This window comes from Pseudophryne corroboree, chromosome 11, assembly GCF_028390025.1.
Source record: "Pseudophryne corroboree isolate aPseCor3 chromosome 11, aPseCor3.hap2, whole genome shotgun sequence".
NCBI classification, from domain to species: Eukaryota; Metazoa; Chordata; class Amphibia; order Anura; family Myobatrachidae; genus Pseudophryne; species Pseudophryne corroboree.
The window spans coordinates 96,719,189-96,740,629 of NC_086454.1; the positions used below are offsets into that span (position 1 = coordinate 96,719,189).

At 48.0% G+C, this 21,441-nt stretch overlaps 1 protein-coding gene across 44 annotated transcripts in view; it reads right to left on the reverse strand.

Annotated features, from left to right (window-relative positions):
* MADD (MAP kinase activating death domain) overlaps positions 1 to 15,352 on the reverse strand; it is a 200,198-nt gene extending 184,846 nt beyond the window's left edge. For 28 of the 44 annotated variants that reach the window (XM_063944635.1, XM_063944633.1, XM_063944626.1 and 25 more), the window contains exons 1-2: positions 15,130 to 15,351; positions 1,167 to 1,312 (exon numbers count right to left, since the gene is read on the reverse strand). In XM_063944635.1, the coding sequence (XP_063800705.1) occupies positions 1,167 to 1,228 (62 nt within the window). In that variant the 5' untranslated portion in view covers positions 1,229 to 1,312; positions 15,130 to 15,351. Of the gene's footprint in view, positions 1 to 1,166; positions 1,313 to 2,543; positions 2,751 to 2,877; positions 2,971 to 15,129 lie in introns of those variants that run through there. The other 16 variants (XM_063944616.1, XM_063944607.1, XM_063944599.1 and 13 more) reach the window with 4 other exon arrangements.
* Between the last annotated feature and the right edge of the window lie 6,089 nt (positions 15,353 to 21,441).

A 21,441-nucleotide genomic window follows, 5' to 3' on the forward strand; every position in this document is an offset into this window, starting at 1 on the left:
CACCTCTTAGGACACTGCAACTCTTTTTGACACCTATCCCTGGCAGTAGGGATTTATTGATTATGGTTTAAAACACGATATAACATCGACTGGTTATCGAATATGTCTTTAGGGCATGTAAACGGGGTATACTTAAGTCAACAATTACCTATGCCACTAGGAGCATTTGTAGACATAAAATTGTTTATTGTTTTTCATTTGTTATTGTTCAAATCTGAAATTATAAATTGGATGCTTGCGACGTGATGCTGTAATAAAAAGATCTTTAAAAAAAATTAATGTTGACATCACACTTAGGGGGTATTCAATTATACCCCCCCCCCCCCACACACACACACACACACACACACACACACGAAAAACTGGGGTTTTCGTGATTTTGTTTTATTGTAGATTTATTTTATTTTTTTCGGGCTAGTCAATTAGTCCCCGTTTTTTCCGTCCAAATAGTTTTAATTTTTTTGTGCGAAACACATAGGATCCACAAAAAGTGGAAGACCTACAGTCTGTGGCTTCGAGGTCGCAATCGGGGGAAAAAAAGCCTGCCTATCCTGGATTTGGTTTTGTCTGCCTCAAGTGAATTGGACAGCACAGGGCAGGTATATTAGCCATGGTAATTAATTGAATACTGCCCTTAGTATGGGACACCTGTCACCAACACACAGAGGTGGCGGCGATGTTATATGCCATAACAATATTTATGAGTGTGGTGACTGCCTCATGGGGTGAGATTGCTTCCAGGTGAATATGCAGCATTATCACACAGTGGCCACCCACACTGTCTGCTGGTGACATGTGTGCACTTTCTAACAATGATCTGATAGCATGAGGGAAGCCCGCGGCATTATGGAATTGTTGCCAGACAATGAGTGTCAGCAGGCAGCTAAAATATTTAACAGGCGGAAGAAGGCCTGCAACAGTGGCTACTTCCAGTATGACAAAAATCCTTTGATGCGCTGAGGAACAGAATAAATATTAATTCCTAGCGACGGCTCATATGGAAATGAAAGATAATTGTGTATAATCTATAATTCCTTGGCTGTATGAGCATGTAACAAGATTATCACCGCTCTTCATTTCCTTCTACTATATCCATTTCCTGTTATTTTTTTCCCCCATGATTATGGAGGGTCTGTCCAGGAGCTGCACCTACTATGAGAGCTTACCTTGCACCTATGATCACCAAATAATCCAACAGCCTGGGACATGGCTTCTTCCTCTGCCCCATGGTACCACCGTACTAAATCATCTCACAGATCCCTCCTTCGCTCACTGGACACTTTCTGACCAACTGGATGACACCGGCATTAACCTGGGGAAGGAAACAGACATCAGCATTCTGAGCGGGCGTCACACTCATTTCGCAAAACGTTTCTTGCAGTGGATACGGAGCCCATTCTTTCCTCTGTACTTCCCTCTACTGACTCGTAGACAGGATACAATGTTGTAATCTATTCTGGTGCAAAATTTGTACCACAGCCATAGCTTTCTGCATAATCCAACCGCTCCCTGGTCCTCTGGCCCAAGTTAAATTGATAACGACATTTTGCGTATATACCTGTGCAGAGTTTGTGTATTCTCCCCGTACTTGCGTGGGTTTCCTCCGGGTACTCCGGTTTCCTCCCACAATCCAAAAATATACAGGTAGGTCAATTGGATCCCAACACAAATTAACCCCGATGTGAATGGGCAAATATTCTCTGTAAAGCACTGCGGAATATGTGTGCGCTATATAAATAACTGGTAATAAATAATTAATAAATATCACACAACAAACCACAATCATTTTGGACAGTGCTGTTTTCCTTCCTCCGCAAAGCCACATTTACTTACATTCCTGGTTACACTGCAGACTACTCCACCTGCCTTTAGGGACAACTGGCCAACCCAGAGTGAACTCTACCCCCGCTCCCCCACAAAACAGCTATCATTCCCAGTCTCCATTTCCCTGATAAAGCATATCCATCACTCTGTGGGCCTAATTCAGACCTGACTGTAGCAGCAAATTTGTTAGCTAATGGGAAAAAGCATGTGCACTGTAGGGGGGGGATAGATGTAACACATGCAGAAAGAGTTAGATTTGGGTGGGATGTTTTCAAACTGAAATCTAAACTGGAGTGTAAAATAAAGCAGCCAGTATTTACCCTGCACAGAAACAATATAACCCACCCAAATCTAACTCTCTCTGCACATGCTACATCTGGCCCCACCTGCAGTGCACATGGTTTTGCCCATTCGCTGATAAATTTGCTCCTGCGCTCAGGTCTAAATTGGGTCCTGTTTTCCTGCTAAAATGAGGCACTTTCATTGCTGTGGACACTCAGAGAACCCCATACTGTAATCCCTGGTTATAAAAAACGGCCATGTTTCTATACCTAGATCAATCTCTCCAGTATAACCTATTAATCACGTCCCCGCCATGCTTCTTACACATCTCCATCCTCATCCAATTCTATCCTTTGTTACTGGCCTCACTTCCTGCATGTCACACTGAGCAGCCAGACACCTCTCCCGGAGCACATCAATCTATCCTTGCTTCTCACCTCTACCACAGCCATCAATCCTCTCCTCCGGCAAAATGAGCCCTGCCTGACACAGTATCCGTTGTTCTGCTGAAACAGAGCCATCTCCTCTGGTGGACTGATTGCTTCTTGCTAAGCACACTGGGTCCTATTGAACGGTCGCCTCTAGAATGTTGACATCTCCTTCATTTCACACGTTTTATCTATCCAATTCATGCTATTATTCTACCCTCGACTTTCCGGTCACGTTTCTCTATATCCCTGCTTATATGAGCTGCTGTGTCTCTGCAGCAAGAGCACTCATGACAAACCCAGCAATAATATAAAAATAGAACATAAACAAAGCCACTCATACCTTATGTACACAGATCGGTCTTCCTGATTGCATGCGCAGCTATCTGTGTTATGCTCGTACGCACAGCCAACTATTCATTTGTGTCAAGCCTTGTTCTTCTTACTCCTGGGATGACAATACTACTGGTTTTAGAACAGCAAGCTGTCCATCTCCTCCTCTTTTTACATACACCCCTCCATTTACAAACAGAAAGCAATCCTGTGTTTGTTCACGGGTTTTGCAGTAGTGCTGCGTACAAGTCATCGACGTGTTTACCGTCAGACACTGTTCTTGTACACGTTACCACCTATATCACCTGCACACACTGTTGTGGGCTAAGCTAGCATCCATGATAACGCAGGCTATCAATGCATTAACTCATGTTTATACGCAATGCCGATGTTCATGCAACTGAGCGATTATTGGCAGACTGCGATCGCACTGCACATGCACCAAGATACCTCTGCGTTGCTGCTTGCAGTGAGAATTAAAATGCATCGCGACTGACAGAAAGTGACCGTTTGGGGGAGGTGACGGGGAGTAGTGGCAAGAAACGCAGGTGTCATGGCCGTTTTGCAGGGCGTGTCTCTGCCTCCAGCTGCGATCATGTACGCAGAGAGACATGGCGCCAGAATCGCTACTGTGCGGAGAGTCTGCGTGACCACAGACTGAGGAGTCGATGTTCCTTGTTATTGCATCGATGCTGCGAATGCAGTTGCTGAGGACTTTGCGATAACTAGCAATACCATAGCCTATAATATTGCAGGCATTTGCGTGCAATCATCAATAAGACCCTAAGAAAGCTCGACAGCAGGGGAATGAGGCATTTGTGCCTCGGTGACATGTAGTGTATAGTAAACTAAGGCCTAATGGGGACATGTACTAAGCAATGAAAAGAGTGGAGAAGTTGCCCATGGCAACCAATTAGCTGCTCTGTATAATTTTATAGTATGCAAATTATAAATGTTACTTCAATGCTGATTGGTTGCCATCGGCAACTCCTCCACTGGATCACTTCTCCACTCTTTTTACTGCTTAGTACATCTCCCCCTAAATGCATTACGCCTTAACAAGAGACAAAGTTGAGACGCTAAAGGAGTGATAAATGACCAGCCAACCAGCTCCTGTCATTTTTCAGAAGTGATAAGTGCAAGGTGATAAACACACCAGCCAATCAGCTCCTAACTGTCAATTTACATATCAGAGCTGATTGTCTGGCGTGTTTATCACCTTGCACTTATCACTGGTTTATCACTTCCTTATGCCGTCTCCAGGTTAATACATCTGCCCCAAAGCCCGTGACATGGCAGTCAGGAAGCTGATTGGCTGGTCATTTATCACTCCGTATGCGTCTCCACTTTATCTCTTGTTAAGGCTTAATACATTTGGGCCAAGGACAGTGATGGCTAACCTTGACACTCCAGCTGTTGTTGAACTACACATCCCAGCATGCCCTGCTACAGTTTTGCTATTTGGCCATGCTAAAACTGATGCAGGGCATGCTGGGATGTGTAGTTCAACAACAGCTGGAGTGTCAAGGTTAGCCATCACTGGCCTAGGAGGATGAGCGTTGGCTCTGCAATTTCTCTATCCACAGGTGACACACGTAGTGTGAGGGTGCCAGTTCACTAGAAAGGTGTAATTCAAAGGATTTTATGCAACATACTATTTGAAATTTATCTTACGTCCTAGAGGATACTGGGGTTCCATTTAGTACCATGGGTATACAAGGGTCCACTAGGAGCCATGGGCACTTTAAGAATTGGATAGTATGCGCTGGCTCCTCCCTCTATGCCCCTCCTACCAGACTCAGTTTAGAAAATGTGCCCGGAGGAGCCGGTCACGCTTATGGAAGCTCCTGAAGAGTTTTCTGAATTTATTTTTCTGTTTGTTATTTTCAGGCAGGTCTGGATGGCGTCAGCCTGCCTGCTTCGTGGGACTTAGGGGGGGGGGGGGGGGGGACGGTCCAACCTCTTGAAGGGTTAATGGTCCCGTTCCCAGCTGACAGGACACTAGCTCCCAAGGGAACTATTCGCAAGCTCCACCACAGCGAGCGTACATTCCCGCAGCACGCCGCCACCCCTAACAGAGCCAGAAGAAAGAGTGGTGAGTACTAAGCCGGCGATCCGGTTAGCAGGTCGCCGGCCATTATGGCGGCATGAGGGTACGGAGACGCACGGCTTCTCACCGGGGCGGATTGCGTCTCCAGACTCAGTACACAACTGCATCTCAGTACACTGCACACAGTACCCACACTGGCAAACAAAGCCTTAAAACTGTTCTGTCTCCATATTAAGCACAAACTACCTCAGCCAGTATTAAAAAAAAAGCGTGAAGACTGCGTGCCATTGAAGGGGCGGGGCTTCACTATGAGAGAATCCAGCAGCTCCCCAGCGCCATTTTCCCTCTGCAGTGGACACAGGTGCTGACTAACAGGGACGCGCAGCTCCTCCGGTTTGACTTGATTACCTCATCGGTACCAGGGGGTCATAGCAGGGGGGGGGAGCGATTATTAGTGTACTAAGTCACCAATCTGGATACTTAGGGGTATATTCAATTGAAGTTGGATCCATTCCGACATTCATTTGTCGGAATGGATCAGACCTGGGCTATTCAATGCATTATCAATTCGACTTTAAAAAAAGGCGAATTGAGATGCAGGAGCTTAGACGGGGGAGAGCCGCGCTACAGCAGCAGCTATACAGCCGCTGCTATAGCGTTGCTCTCCCCGTCTCCCCCCCCCCTCGTCTCTCCTCTCCATGGCCCCGCATCACAGCCACCGCTCACGGTAGCGTCCACCCGGCTCGGGTGGACGGCTGCTGTTGTGAGTGGTGGCTGTGACATCCTCCTGCTCTCCCCGTTTGGCTGCCCGCGGCTCTCCCCATCACTGCTCCCGCATCTCACTTCGACTTTTTTCAAAGTCGAAGTGAGATGGTCGAAAAGGGGGCCAAACCCTGTCGGTTTTGGCCCCATTTTCAACACAAGTACGTGGATCGGCAGCTATTCCGCCGATCCACGTGCTGTTCGACAAGTCGAATTCCTTGACTTGTCAAATATACTGAATAGGTCAGAACCCATTCCGACCTAAAAAAGTCAAAAGCTGCCGTCTTTTCGACAGATGGCAGCTTTCGACTGCAATTGAACATACCCCTTAGTCTGCGACCCGGCTAAGCTTGGCATTAGCATTAAGGGTGCGGTGTGCTGGCTCCAAATACCTCTGTGTCTCCCTGGAAGGGTTCTTTGTGGGTTAATTGTGCTTTTAAGGTGTGTGTGTGTGTGTGTGTGTGTGTGTGTGTGTGTGTGTGTGTGTGTGTGTGTGTGTGTGTTGTCACATTTACAATATGTCAGGCAAAGAGTGTGTTTCATGTACGGCAGAGTGTTCCTCTTCCCCAGGGAGCTCACTACTATGTACTCAGTGTAGTGCACCTTCTCAGGCTAGCGGGGCAGAGACAGCTTGGCTGGATTCCCTCAAAGGAATGATTTTCAATATATCTAATAAATTGTCCCGCAATGAGAAAGAGACACAATACTTAAGACAGTCTGTTGATGAGATTATGAACAGAGACTCCGTCCCCAAACAAGCGTCTCAGTACCTTGCCATTTGTCCACAAAAGTGAACTATGGACCATATCCTGCAGTCTGACTGACGTTGAGGGGTCAGACATGGAGGAGGGAGAGGTGGATTCAGAAGGGGAAGGGGGGACCGCTGCTCTGTCACAGGGAATAGAGGCTCTTATAGAAGCTATCAGAGACATTCTGCAAACTCCTGATAAAGTGGCAGAGGAGTGTGAGGATTTCTTTTTTACATTAAAATAAGATTCCTCAGTCACTTTTCCTGTGTCAAAGAAGTTGAATACCCTGTTTGAAGAATCGTGGGTTAATCCTGATAAGAAATTTCAGATCCCTAATAGGTTAATCTCATCTTTTCCTTTTTCTACAGAGGATAGGAAAAAATGGGAAAATCTACCGATAGCGGATGCATCAGTATCCAGGCTGTCGCGGAAAATTGTGTTGCTTGTCCCTGGTGCAGCCTCCCTGAAAGACACGGCTGATCACAAGATTGAGACTACACTCAAATCATTGTACATGGCTGCTGGGGTGGCCCGGAGACCCACTATAACATGTGCATGGAATACTAACCATTGCTAGATGGTCAGGTAACCTAATTGAGGGGTTGGATTCCTTATCCATGGGGGAGATTGTTTTACTCCTGCAACATATACAGGACTCTGCGAACTTTATGGTGGAAGCCATAGAAGAAGTGGGTTTGCTTAATACACGCACCACAGCTATGGCAGTGTCAGCACGCAGGGGCTTATGGTTACGCCAGTGGACTGTGGACGCGGACTTCAGGAAAGGCGTGGAAGGCCTACCCTTCACATGACAGGCCTTATTTGGAGACGAACTAGACAAATGGATCTACAAAGCTACTGATGGTAAATCTACATATCTTCCTTCTGCAGCTTACCCAACTAGGAAGACCTACTCAGGACCTACTGTACAGTCCTTTCGGACTGCCGAGTTTAAGGGAAAAGCCAGAGGATCCACTACAGCCACCAGAGGCGCTAGAGGTAAACCACGCAAACCAGCAACTGCCGGTTCTCAGGAACAGACCGCAAAACCTTCAGCATGACGGTGGACAGCGATGCCTAGAAGACTGGCAGGTGGGAGCCCGACTAAAAAATTTCAGTCACATCTGGTCAACATCATACTAGGATCCCTTGGTCATAGATCTTATTTCCCAGGGGTACAGACTGGAGTTTCAGGAACTCCCACCTCACAGATTCTTCAAATCAGGCTTACCAGTTTCACAGGAGGCAAGTATAACCTTACAGGATTCCATTTGAAAACTGGTACAAACGCAGGTCATTGTTCCAGTTCCACATCATCTCCAAAACAAGGGGTATTATTCAAACTTGTTTGTAGTGCCGAAACCGGACGGTTCGGTAAGGCCGATTCTGAATCTAAAATAACTGAACCCGTACTAACGAGTGTTCAAGTTCAAGATGGAGTCTCTGAGAGCGGTGATCTCAGGTTTTGAGGAGGGGGAATTCCTAGGGTGGGATTCAAACGATATATTACGCCCAATTTCTTTTCTAAAATGATCTCCGTTATCGACCATATTGCGCCCATAGTGATCAAGTTTAGCTGTGTAAAGGGTTGGGTGCCTCCCTACTTCGGGAGTAGCGAGATGAAATAATGATACCACGCCCCTGAGGGCAGAAACAGAACGAATGTGGAAAGGGGTGAAAAGAATTGAATCCTGCCCCTAGTGTCTCTGGATATTAAGGATGCATACCTTCACATTCCGATCTGGCCGCCTCACCAGGCTTATCTACGGTTTGCACTGCAGGACTGTCACTACCATTTCCAGGCCCTACCTTTTGGTCTCTCCACGGCACCGAGGGTGTTCACCAAAGTGATGGCAGAGATGATGTTTCTCCTTCACAAGCAGGGAGTGAACATAATTCCGTTCCTGGACGATCTTCTGATAAAAGCTCCGTCCAGGGAGAGGTTGTTGAACAGCATTGGCCTCACAACCCAACTACTCATGGATCACGGCTGGATTCTGAATTTTACGAAATCTCACTTAGAGCCAACTCAGAGGCTCCCATTTCTGGGAATGATTCTGGACACAGTCGCAGAAAGTTTTTCTTCTGTTGGAAAAGGCATTGGTAATCCAGTCGATGGTTCGGGATGTCTTGAAACCAACCCGGATATCGGTGCACCTATGCATTCGCCTTCTGGAAAACATGGTGGCCTCTTACGAGGCTCTTCAGTACGGAAGGTTTCATGCAAGATCCTTCCAGCTCGATCTGTTGGACAAATGGTCCGGATCACATCTTCACATGCACCAGAGGATGCGTCTGTCACCAAAGGCCAGGATCTCCCTTCTGTGGTGGCTACAGACTTCTCACCTGATCGAGGGCCGATGGTTCGGGATCAGAAATTGGATTCTGCTAACCACGGACGCAAGCCTCAGAGGTTGGGGAGCAGTCAACCAGGGGGTGCAGTTTCAAGGAAGATGGTCAAGTCAGGAAGTCGTCCTTCCAATCAACATTCTGGAACTCAGGCCTCATATCTTCTTCAAGATCAGGCCATTCAGGTCCAGTTGGACAATGTGACGGCAGTAACGTACATAAACCGACAGGGCAGAACGAAAAGCAGAGCGGCAATGTCAGAGGTGTCAAGAATTCTCCTCTGGGCAGAAAAACATGCTGCGGCGTTGTCGGTGGTCTTCTTTCCGGGAGTAGACAACTGGGAAGCAGACTTCCTCAGCAGACACGACCTGCACCCGGGGAAGTGGGGCCTTCACCAGGAGGTGTTCAGGTGCTTGACAAGTCGATGGGGATATCCACAGATCGACATGATGACCTCTCGTCTCAACAAGAAGCTTAAGCAGTATTGTTCCAGGTCAAGAGACCGACAGGCAGTGGCAGTGGACGCTCTGACGACTCCATGGGTCTACCAGATGGTGTACGTGTTTCCTTCACTTCCTCTGATCCCAAGAATTCTGAAAAGAATAAAAAAAGGGAAAAAAGGTTCAAGCAATTCTCAATGCTCCGGACTGATCAAGAAGGGCCTGGTACGCGGACCTCCTGGAGATGCTTCTCAAAGATCCGTGGCCTCTGCTTATTCGCAAGGATCTTCTGCAACAGGCCCCGTTCGTCTATCAAGACTTACCACGGCTACGTTTGACAGCATGGAAGTTGAACGGCTGATCTTGCCGGGAGAGGCATCCCTGACAAAGTAATCCCAACTATGATTCAAGCCAGGAAGGGGGTAACATCTAAACATTACCACCGTATTTGGAAGAAATACATCTCTTGGTGTGAGAACAGAAAATATTCTGCGGTAGAAGTTCATCCGGGATGTTTCCTACTTTTTCTGCAGTCGGGTGTGGATGTGGGCCTACGTCTGGGCTCAATAAAAGTCCAGATTTCGGCTTTGTCCATTTTCTTTCAGAAATAATTGGCTTCTTTTCCTGAGGTACAGACGTTCTTGAAAGGAGTTCTGCACATCCAACCTCCCTTTGTGCCTCCTATGGCACCTTGGGATCTCAATTTGGTGCTTCAGTTCCTCCAACCGGACCGGTTTGAACCGTTACAGGAGGTAGAGGTTGTTATGTATCTTACGTGGAAGACAGTCACGCTGTTGGCCTTCGCTTCAGTGAGACGTGTGTCGGATCTAGGGGCGTTGTCTCACAAGAGCCCCTACTTCATTTTCCATGAGGACAGAGCTAAACTCAGAGCTCATCAGCAATTCCTTCCTAAGGTGGTGTCCGCGTTTCACATCAACCAACTATTGTGGTTACGGCTGTTACGGACACCTCGGCTACTCCAAAGTCTTTGGACGTTGTGAGGGCTTTGAAGGTGTACGTAAAGAGGACAGCTCGTCACAGGAAATCTGACTCGCTGTTCGTTCTCTAGGATTTCAATAAAATTCAGTGTCCTGCTTCAAAGCAGTCCATTGCACGCTGGATCAGGCTCACTATCCAGCATGCTTATTCCATGGCAGGCTTGCCGGTTCCGACATCTGTTCAGGCCCACTCGACTAGGTCAGTGGGTTCTTCTTGGGCGGCTGCCGGGGGTGTCTCGGCTTTAACAGCTCTGCCGAGCAGATACTTGGTCAGGTTCGAACACGTTTGCAAAGTTTTACAAGTTCGATACCTTGGCCTCTGAGGACCTTAAGTTTGGTCAATCAGTTCTGCAGGAACCTCAGCACTCTGCCACCCAGTTTGGGAGCTTTGGTACTTCCCCATAGTACTAAATGGAACTCCAGTCTCCTCGACAGGACTACGAGAAAATAATTTACCGGTAGGTAATTAAAATCCTATTATTTAAATTCAAAAATAAAAATACAACGTTTCAAACACATTAAAAGGTTATGGGAAAGGAGAAGGCTAAAAGAGCTCTCAGCTGGTAGCGAATGCCAAATACTACTAACACAGTTACAATATTACTCACACCACCACAGATTTGGGGGAAGGGTGAGCGAAGCCATCAGGGGACAGGACAGTAAACTATGTATCAGTGACAGTCTGCATAGTCAGTATGGATTTGGGGTCAGTTAGGCAAGAAGATGACAGACAATGATCCAGCAGTGTCGGTGTCACTGATGTTAATGTGGTAAGAGGACTCCTACAGAAAGAAGGGGCAGCAGGGTAGGAGAGGATTCCGGCAGGAGAAAATCGGACAGTATTGAGATGACAGAGCTGTTAGTGACAATGGGAGAGTGGGAACACAAGCCTAGTAGGTTTCACATTGGCTGTATAGAAGGGGAATGGCAATAGTGACAGTAGTGATGGGGAAGGGGGGGTGTAAGGAGGGATGAAGATAGTAATAAGAGCTAGCTTTGCGGGTGCTATAGATACCTGACTTTTTGAGATGCCCCCAGTCACACCATTGCATAGTAATTGTCAGTCACATGGAGAATGTACAGCACCCCCAATTATTTTAAGTAGTTGTCTCCCGTGGTAACATGATGGGGGGTTTTCAGAGGGGTGGGTAATAGTGACAGGGCTTTTCGGGGGGAGATTGGTAATAATGACGGGGTCTTCCAGGGGAGTAACAATAATAACAGGGGCTTTTCAGGGGGGATGATAATAATGATAGGAGATTTTCAGGGGGATGGTAATAATGAGGGGAGATTTTCAGGAGGATGCTCATAATGACGGGATTTTCAGAGGAATGGTCATAATGACCGGGGATTTTCACGGGGGATGGTAATAATTACAGGGGATTGTAAGGGGGGGTCGTAATAATTACAGGATATTATCAGGGAGGAATTGTAATGATGACAGGATATTTTCAGGGGGGATAACAATAACAACAGGGTTTTCAGGGGGGATGGTAATAATACCGAAAGGGATTTTTAGGGAGGGATGGTAATAATGACAGGAGATTTTCAGGGACATGGTCATATGGACATTAAATTATCAGGAGGAACGATAATAATGACAAGATATTTTCAGGGTGGATGGTAATAATGATGAAGGGATTTTTTGGGGGATGGTACACATGACAAGATATTATCAGGAGGAATGATAATAATGACAGAATATTTTCAGGGGGGACGGTAATAATGACCAAACATTTTCAGGGGGGGTGGTGGCAAAAGACACGGGAGATTTTCAGGATGGGGGGTGTCAACAATGACAAGAGATTTTCAGGGGTATGATGATAATGACAGGAGAATTTCGGGGGGGGGGGGGGGTGATAATTACAGGATATTATCAGGGGGGTGGTAACAATAATGATGGGAAATTATCAGGGGGATGGTAATAATGACAGGAGATTTTCAGGGGGATGGTAATAATGACAAGGGATTATCAGGGGGATGGTAATAATGACAAGGGATTATCAGGGGGATGGTAATAATGACAAGGGATTATCAGGGGGATTGTAATAATGACAGGGGATTATCAGGGGGATGGTAATAATGACAAGGGATTATCAGGGGGATGGTAATAATGACAAGGGATTATCAGGGGGATGGTAATAATGACAAGGGATTATCAGGGGGATGGTAATAATGACAAGGGATTATCAGGGGGATGGTAATAATGACAAGGGATTATCAGGGGGATGGTAATAATGACAAGGGATTATCAGGGGGATGGTAATAATGACACGGGATTATCAGGGGGATGGTAATAATGACAAGGGATTATCAGGGGGATGGTAATAATGACAAGGGATTATCAGGGGGATGGTAATAATGACAAGGGATTATCAGGGGGATGGTAATAATGACAAGGGATTATCAGGGGGATGGTAATAATGACAGGAGATTATCAGGGGGATGGTAATAATGACAGGAGATTATCAGGGGGATGGTAATAATGACAAGGGATTATCAATAGGGTGGTAATAATGATAGGAAATTTTCAGGGGGTGGTAATGACGGGATTTTCACAGGGGAAGGTAATAATGACAGGAGATTGTAAGGGAGGAATGGTAATAATGGCAGATTTTTAGGGGGGTAATAATAATGACGGGATTTTCAGGGGGATGGTACTAATGACAGGAAATTATCAGGAGGAACGATAATACAGTCTCCTTTGGGATTTTCACGGGGGATGCTAATAATGACAGGAGATTGTAAGGGCTGTTCGTAATAATGACAGTAGATTATCAGGGGAAAATTATAATGACAGGAGAATTTCAACGGGGGGGGGGGGGGGGGGGGGTAATACTGACAGGAGATTTGAGGAGGGAGTATTGGTCACACGGTATTTTCAGGGGGGCAGGAAGTAAAGACAGATGAAAGTAAGTAGGTACACATTGAAAGGAATTTAAAGCAATTAAGAGGAAATGAATAATGAAGAAGAAAATAGGAGTGAGTGGGGAATTTACAGATTAAAGAGACAGCTGAGACTGTTGACACAAGTAGCTGGTTTAGTGATAAGAATGTTTGCTTTACAGAGGAAATATTTAATGAACTAGTAAATAGAAGGGAGCTACCAGAGGATAGGCGAGGTAACCCAGGCACACTGTCAGGTATTTGGTGGATGTAGTGGTAGAGAAACCAGTGGTAACTGTGAAACATTGTGCAGTGCAAGGGGAGAGAGAAGGGGTAAACGCTGGCAGTAGATGTTAGACAAAGAACTATTTATTTGGGAATTATTAGTTTCTAAGACACAGTGACAATAACAATACTGACTGAAAGGTTGCGGACTGACAGGTGCAATAAGACCAGGTAACAACAGCAACAGTGACTGCAAGGGGGCTGACCGACAGGTGCAATAAACAAGGTGACTGAAAGGTCACAGACTGACAGGTGCATTAAAAAAAGAGTGACAACAAGAAGAACAGTGTAATAGGTGCCCGACAGGAGACAGCTAGAGGAATAACAAGTGACAACTACAGTAGGGACAATAAGGCGAGTGACAGGTGACAATGAGTGGCAGTATGGGGAGTGACAGGTAACAATAGGGGGAGGGGGGGGGGCAGAATGGGAAGTGACAGGTGATAACAAGGGGGCAGTAGAAGAGTGACGGCTGACAAGGTAAAGGTAGTATGGAGAGTGACAGCTGATAACGGGGGGCAGTATGGAGAGTGACAGCTGATAACGGGGGGCAGTATGGAGAGTGACAGCTGATAACGGGGGCCGTATAGGGAGTGACGGCTGATAATAGTGGGCAATATGGGGAGTGACTGCTGATAATGGGGTGCAGTGACAGATGTAATGGGGACAAGTAAGAGGAATGGGGTGCAGTGACAGATGTAATGGGGACAGGTAAGGGGAATGGGGTGCAGTGACAGATGTAATGGGGACAGGTAAGGGGAATGGGGTGCAGTGACAGATGTAATGGGGAGAAGTAAGGGGAATGGGGTGCAGTGACAGATGTATGGGGACAGGTAAGGGGAATGGGGTGCAGTGACAGATGTAATGGGGACAGGTAAGGGGAATGGGGTGCAGTGTCAGATGTAATGGGGACAGGTAAGGGGAATGGGGTGCAGTGACAGATGTAATGGGGACAGGTAAGAGGAATGGGGTGCAGTGACAGATGTAATGGGGACAGGTAAGAGGAATGGGGTGCAGTGACAGATGCAATGGGGACAGGTAAGGGGAATGGGGTGCAGTGACAGATGCAATGGGGACAGGTAAGGGGAATGGGGTGCAGTGACAGATGTAATGGGGACAGGTAAGAGGAATGGAGTGCAGTGACAGATGTTTGGGTGGGGTGCAGTGACAGATGTAATGGGGACAGGTAAGGGGAATGGGGTGCAGTGACAGATGTAATGGGGACAGGTAAGGGGAATGGGGTGCAGTGACAGATGTAATGGGGACAGGTAAGAGGAATGGAGTGCAGTGACAGATGTAATGGGGACAGGTAAGGGGAATGGGGTGCAGTGACAGATGTATGGGTGGGGTGCAGTGACAGATGTAATGGGGACAGGTAAGAGGAATGGGGTGCAGTGACAGATGTAATGGGGACAGGTAAGAGGAATGGGGTGCAGTGACAGATGTAATGGGGACAAGTAAGAGGAATGGGGTGCAGTGACAGATGTAATGGGGACAGGTAAGAGGAATGGGGTGCAGTGACAGATGTAATGGGAACAGGTAAGAGGAATGTGGTGCAGTGACAGATAAGCATGGCATGCAGTGACATGGACAATACACATAGGGAGGCAGCAGCGGTACAGTACATGGCAGCTGTGGGAGAGGAGCAGTTAATAATGCACCGAGACTGAAGACCCCGGCCGGTCACACAGGGGGAACCCACAGCACAGCAATGACAGGAGGGCTGCAGGAGGGCACACTCACCTGCTGGCCGGGGCGGGCTCCTGAGCTCCTCCGTGGGTACCGGTCAGCCCCCTGTGCCGCAATCCGTGCAGAGGGCAGGCCTGGCAGCAGGCACACACACAGCTGACAGCAACCTCACTTCGCGTGCCCGAGCACCAGCTCACGGGGACGCGCAGAGCCCTGGCCCCGCCCGCCTACGCTGTGACGCACACACTCCTCCAACGTCATGACGCACCCAGGTTTTGCTGTAATAATAAATCTCTCTGTACCATACTTGCCTACCTGACCCTCTCCATGAGGGAGAAAATGCTCTGTACCTGGACTTTCCTGGTAATGTATGATTGCCATCACCTGTGGTGAAACACCATTCTTATCAATTAACCAGGAGAGTCCAGGAACAGAGCATTTTCTCCCTCATGGAGAGGGTCAGGTAGGCAAGTATGCTCTGTACTTACCAGGCTAATGGCACTTAGCTGCTGCTGCTAATCCTGATCTAAAGGAAATCTGCTGCACAGGCCATACACTGGAGCCATATGACAATGCTGTAATACAGTATATGTGTGTATATATATATATATAGATATATATATCTAATATCTATATATATATATATATATATATATATATATACATACTTGCCTACCTTTCAATCTTTTAAGACTCCAAGGGAGTAGCATAATCATGGGCTGGCGCCCGCAGGTGAGGGTACCTTAGGAATACCGTGGCCTGTATACTGTGGTATTAAGCTGGGACACACATTAACAACATATCGGCAGACCTGAGGTAGCACAGAGCGGCTGATTCAGATAAGCATATACACTTACCAATCGGCCGCTTGATACATTGGTCCTCACATCACAGCTGGATGAGCATTTCGATTTGCCCACTCATCTGTGACGTCAGCAGCCAGTGTACCGGTGGTCTGCTGTTACACACAGCTAAATGCACCAATATAGCTGCAGATATATCGGCCATCGGCTGTGCTGCAGAGTCGACGCAATATGTCTGTGAACGATGTCATTTTCAGACATATCGCTGGTACACACCGCCGACCCGCTCGCAATATATCGGACGTCCAGTCGAATGGCCGATAAATGTCCCAGTTTGTACCCAGAATTAGAGAGATACTGTAGCACATGGCTATTTTACTCCGCACATATCACAACCAGGCATCGGGACATGTAAGAGAAACCAGAGGGGGGGAGCTATGTGAGACTATTCCAGAGGGGCACCTGGAGACCTTGCCAGAAGTCTCCGCCGAACCCAAGGAAAGCCTGCCACTGCATCAACACCTATGTACGTATTATGAAATAAAAATTTTTTTTTGAGCAATCTAGGGGACAACAGCAACATAAATGGAAAATATTGGATTCACATCCCGATTGACAAGTTACTTGTGTTTTACAGTTTGTGCGCCTAATTCAGCATGGAACGCTACTGCGGCAGGATTCGCATGCTGATGCCTTGTAAAGTGTGCACATGCGCAGAAGCCGCACTGCGTGTGCGCACACTGTGAGATGCGACGGCATCTCACGTCTGTGAACGACTCTGATTGACAGGCAAAAGGTGGGAGGGGGTGTCGCGGCAGCATTGGGGGGGCGTGGTCCAGACCAGGCAGGCTTGTCTCGACCGCTTGCGGGGCAGGCCGCGGTGGCTGCCTGACGTCACATGCCGCCACTGCCACCCGGTAGCCATCTGCCTTAGCTATGCTACGTAGGCAAAGGGATACCCTAAACATGTGAAAGCATCGCCGCCGTGGGTGGTGGGGACTGGTTCCGGCACATGGGGTGGACTTGGACTGTGCTGAGCGTCCCCCCCCCCCCCCACACACACACCCTGCATGTCAGATTACTGGATCGTAGATCAGCGCTGAATTAGGCCGTGACACTTTACTAGCGGCTATCATGTAGCTTTTATTTCTCTAACGTCCTAAGTGGATGCTGGGGACTCCGTAAGGACCATGGGGAATAGCGGCTCCGCAGGAGACTGGGCACATCTAAAGAAAGCTTTAGGACTATCTGGTGTGCACTGGCTCCTCCCCCTATGACCCTCCTCCAAGCCTCAGTTAGATCTCTGTGCCCGAACGAGAAGGGTGCACACTAGGGGCTCTCCTGAGCTTCTTAGTGAAAGTTTTAGTTTAGGATTTTTATTTTCAGTGAGACCTGCTGGCAACAGGCTCACTGCATCGAGGGACTAAGGGGAGAAGAAGCGAACTCACCTGCGTGCAGAGTGGATTGGGCTTCTTAGGCTACTGGACATTAGCTCCAGAGGGACGATCACAGGCCCAGCTTGGATGGGTCCCAGAGCCGCGCCGCCGGCCCCCTTACAGAGCCAGAAGGCAGAAAAGGTCCGGAAAATCGGCGGCAGAAGACGTCCTGTCTTCAACAAGGTAGCGCACAGCACTGCAGCTGTGCGCCATTGCTCTCAGCACACTTCACACTCCGGTCACTGAGGGTGCAGGGCGCTGGGGGGGGGCGCCCTGAGACGCAATAATAATAAACACCTTGGGTGGCAAAAAATGCATCACATATAGCTCCTGGGCTATATGGATGCATTTAACCCCTGCCAAAATACATAAAAAAACGGGAGATAAGGCCGCCGATAAGGGGGCGGAGCCTATCTCCTCAGCACACTGGCGCCATTTTCCCTCACAGCTCCGTTGGAGGGAAGCTCCCTGGCTCTCCCCTGCAGTCACTACACTACAGAAAGGGTTAAAAAAGAGAGGGGGGCACAAATTAGGCGCAGTATTAACTATACAGCAGCTATAAGGGGAAAAACACTTATATAAGGTTATCCCTGTATATATATAGCGCTCTGGTGTGTGCTGGCAAACTCTCCCTCTGTCTCCCCAAAGGGCTAGTGGGGTCCTGTCCTCTATCAGAGCATTCCCTGTGTGTGTGCTGTATGTCGGTACTTTTGTGTCGACATGTATGAGGAGAAAAATGATGTGGAGACGGAGCAGATTGCCTGTAATAGTGATGTCACCCCCTAGGGGGTCGACATCTGAGTGGATGAACTGTTGGAAGAAATTACGTGACAGTGTCAGCTCTGTATAAAAGACAGTGGTTGACATGAGACAGCCGGCTACTCAGCTTGTGCCTGTCCAGACGTCTCATAGGCCGTCAGGGGCTCTAAAGCGCCCGTTACCTCAGATGGCAGATATAGACGCCGACACGGATACTGACTCCAGTGTCGACGGTGAAGAGACAAATGTGACTTCCAGTAGGGCCACACGTTACATGATTGAGGCAATGAAAAATGTTTTACACATTTCTGATAATACGAGTACCACCAAAAAGGGGTATTATGTTCGGTGAGGAAAAACTCCCTGTAGTTTTCCTGAATCTGAGAAATTAAATGAGGTGTGTGATGATGCGTGGGTTTCCCCCGATAACAACTGATAATTTCTAAAATGTTATTGGCATTATATCCTTTCCCGCTAGAGGTTAGGGTGCGTTGGGAAACACCCCCTAGGGTGGATAAAGCGCTCACACGCTTGTAAGGGCTCTATCCTCTCCTGAGATGGCCGCCCTTAAGGATCCTGCTGATAGAAAGCAGGAGGGTATCCTAAAATGTATTTACACACATACTGGTGTTATACTGCGACCAACAATCGCCTCAGCCTGGAGGTGCAGTGCTGGGTTGGCGTGGTCGGATTCCCTGACTGAAAATATTGATACCCTAGATAGGGACAGTATATTTTTTTGCCTATAGAGCATTTGAAAGATGCATTTCTATATATGCGTGATGCACAGCGGAATATTTGCCGACTGGCATCAAGTCTAAGTGCGTTGTCCATTTCTACCAGTAGAGGGTTATGGACACGTCAGTGGTCAGGTGATGCGTATTCCAAACGGCATTTGGAAGTATTGCCTTATTAAGGGGAGGAGTTATTTGGGGTCGGTCTTTCAGACCTGGTGGCCACGGCAACAGCTGGGAAATCCACGTTTGTACCCCAGGTCGCCTCTCAACATGAGAAGACGCCGTATTATCAGGCGCAGTCTTTTCGTGGATAAGCGGGCAAAAGGTTCCTCATTTCTGCCCCGTGACAGAGGGAGAGGAAAAAGGCTGCAGAAATCAGCCAGTTCCCAGGAACAGAAACCCTCTCCCGCCTCTGCCAAGCCCTCAGTATACTCTGGGGCTTTACAAGCAGAATCAGGCACGGTGGGGGGCCCGTCTCAATGAATTTCAGCGCGCAGTGGGCTCACTCGCAAGTAGACCCCTGGATCCTTCAGGTGATATCTCAGGGGTACAAATTAGAATTCGAGACGTCTCCCCCTCGCCGTTTCCTACAGTCGGCTTTACCGATGTCTCCTTCTGACAGGGAGACAGTTTTGGAAGCCATTCACAAGCTGTATTCCCAGCAGGTGATAATCAAGATACCCCTCCTGCAACAGGGAACGGGGTATTATTCCACACTGTTGTGGTACCGAAGCCGGACGGCTCGGTGAGACCGATTCTAAATCTAGAATCTTTGAACACTTACATACAGAGGTTCAAATTCAAGATTGAGTCACTCAGAGCAGTGATTGCGAACCTGGAAGAAGGGGACTACATGATGTCTCGGGACATCAAGGATGCTTACCTTCATGTCAAAATTTACCCTTCTCACCAAGGGTACCTCAGGTTTATGGTACAGAACTGTCACTATCAGTTCAGACGCTGCCGTATGGATGGTCCACGGCACCCCGGGTCTTTACCAAGGTAATGGCCGAAATGATGATATTCCTTCAAAGGAAGGGAATTTTAGTTATCCCTTACTTGGACAATTCCCTGATAAGGGTAAGATCCAGGGAACAGTTGGAGGTCGGTGTAGCACTATCTCAGGTAGTGTTGCTGCAGCACGGTTGGATTCTCAATATTCCAAAATCGCAGCTGGTTCCGACGACTTGTCTTCTGTTCCTAGGGATGATCCTGGACACAGTCCAGAAAAAGGTGTTTCTCCCGGAGGAGAAAGCCAGGGAGTTATCCGAGCTAGTCAGGAACCTCCTAAAACCGAGCCAAGTCTCAGTGCATCAATGCACAAGGGTTCTGGGTAAAATGGTGGCTTCCTACGAAGCAATCCCATTCGGCAGATTCCACGCAAGAACTTTCCAGTGGGACCTGCTGGACAAATGGTCCGGGTCGCATCTTCAGATGCATCAGCGGATAACCCTGTCACCAAGGACAAGGGTGTACCTCCTGTGGTGGTTGCAGAGTGCTCATCTTATAGAGGGCCGCAGATTCGGCATTCAGGACTGGGTCCTGGTAACCACGGATGCCAGCCTGCGAGGCTGGGGAGCAGTCACACAGGGAAGGAATATCCAGGACTTATGGTCAAGCCTGGAGACATCACTTCACATAAATATCCTGAAGCTAAGGGACATTTACAATGCTCTAAGCTTAGCAAGACCTCTGCTTCAAGGTCAGCCGGTGTTGATCCAGTCGGACAACATCACGGCAGTCACCCACGTAAACAGACAGGGTGGCACAAGAAGCAGGAGGGCAATGGCAGAAGCTGCAAGGATTCTTCGCTGGGCGGAAAATCATGTGATAGCACTGTCAGCAGTATTCATTCCGGGAGTGGACAACTGGGAAGCAGACTTCCTCAGCACGACGTCCACCCGGGAGAGTGGGGACTTCACCCAGAAGTCTTCCACATGATTATAAACCATTGGGAAAAACTCGACAGGTATTGCGCCAGGTCCAGGGACCCTCAGGCAATAGCTGTAGACGCTCTGGTAACACCGTGGGTGTACCAGTCAGGGTATGTGTTCCCTCCTCTACCTCTCATACCCAAGGTACTGAGATTGATAAGATGGAGAGGAGTAAGCACTATATTCGTGGCTCCGGATTGGCCAAGAAGGATTTGGTAACCGGAACTTCAAGAGATGCTCACGGAGGATCCGTGGCCTCTACCTCTAAGAAGGGACCTGCTCCAGCAAGGACCCTGTCTGTTCCAAGACTTACCGCGGCTGCGTTTGACGGCATGGCGGTTGAACGCCGGATCCTGAAGGAAAAAAGGCATTCCGGAGGAAGTCATCCCTATCCTGATCAAAGCCAGGAAGGATGTAACCGCAAAAACATTATCACCGCAATTGGCGAAAATATGTTGCGTGGTGCGAGGCCAGTAAGGCCCGACGGTGGAAATTCAGCTGGGTCGATTCCTACATTTCCTGCAAACAGGAGTGTCTATGGGCCTGAAATTGGGGTCCATTAAGGTTCAAATTTCGGCCCTGTCAATTTTCTTCCAAAAAGAACTAGCTTCAGTCCCTGAAGTTCAGACGTTTGTAAAAGGGGTACTGCATATACAGCCTCCTTTTGTGCCTCCAGTGGCACTTTGGGATCTCAATG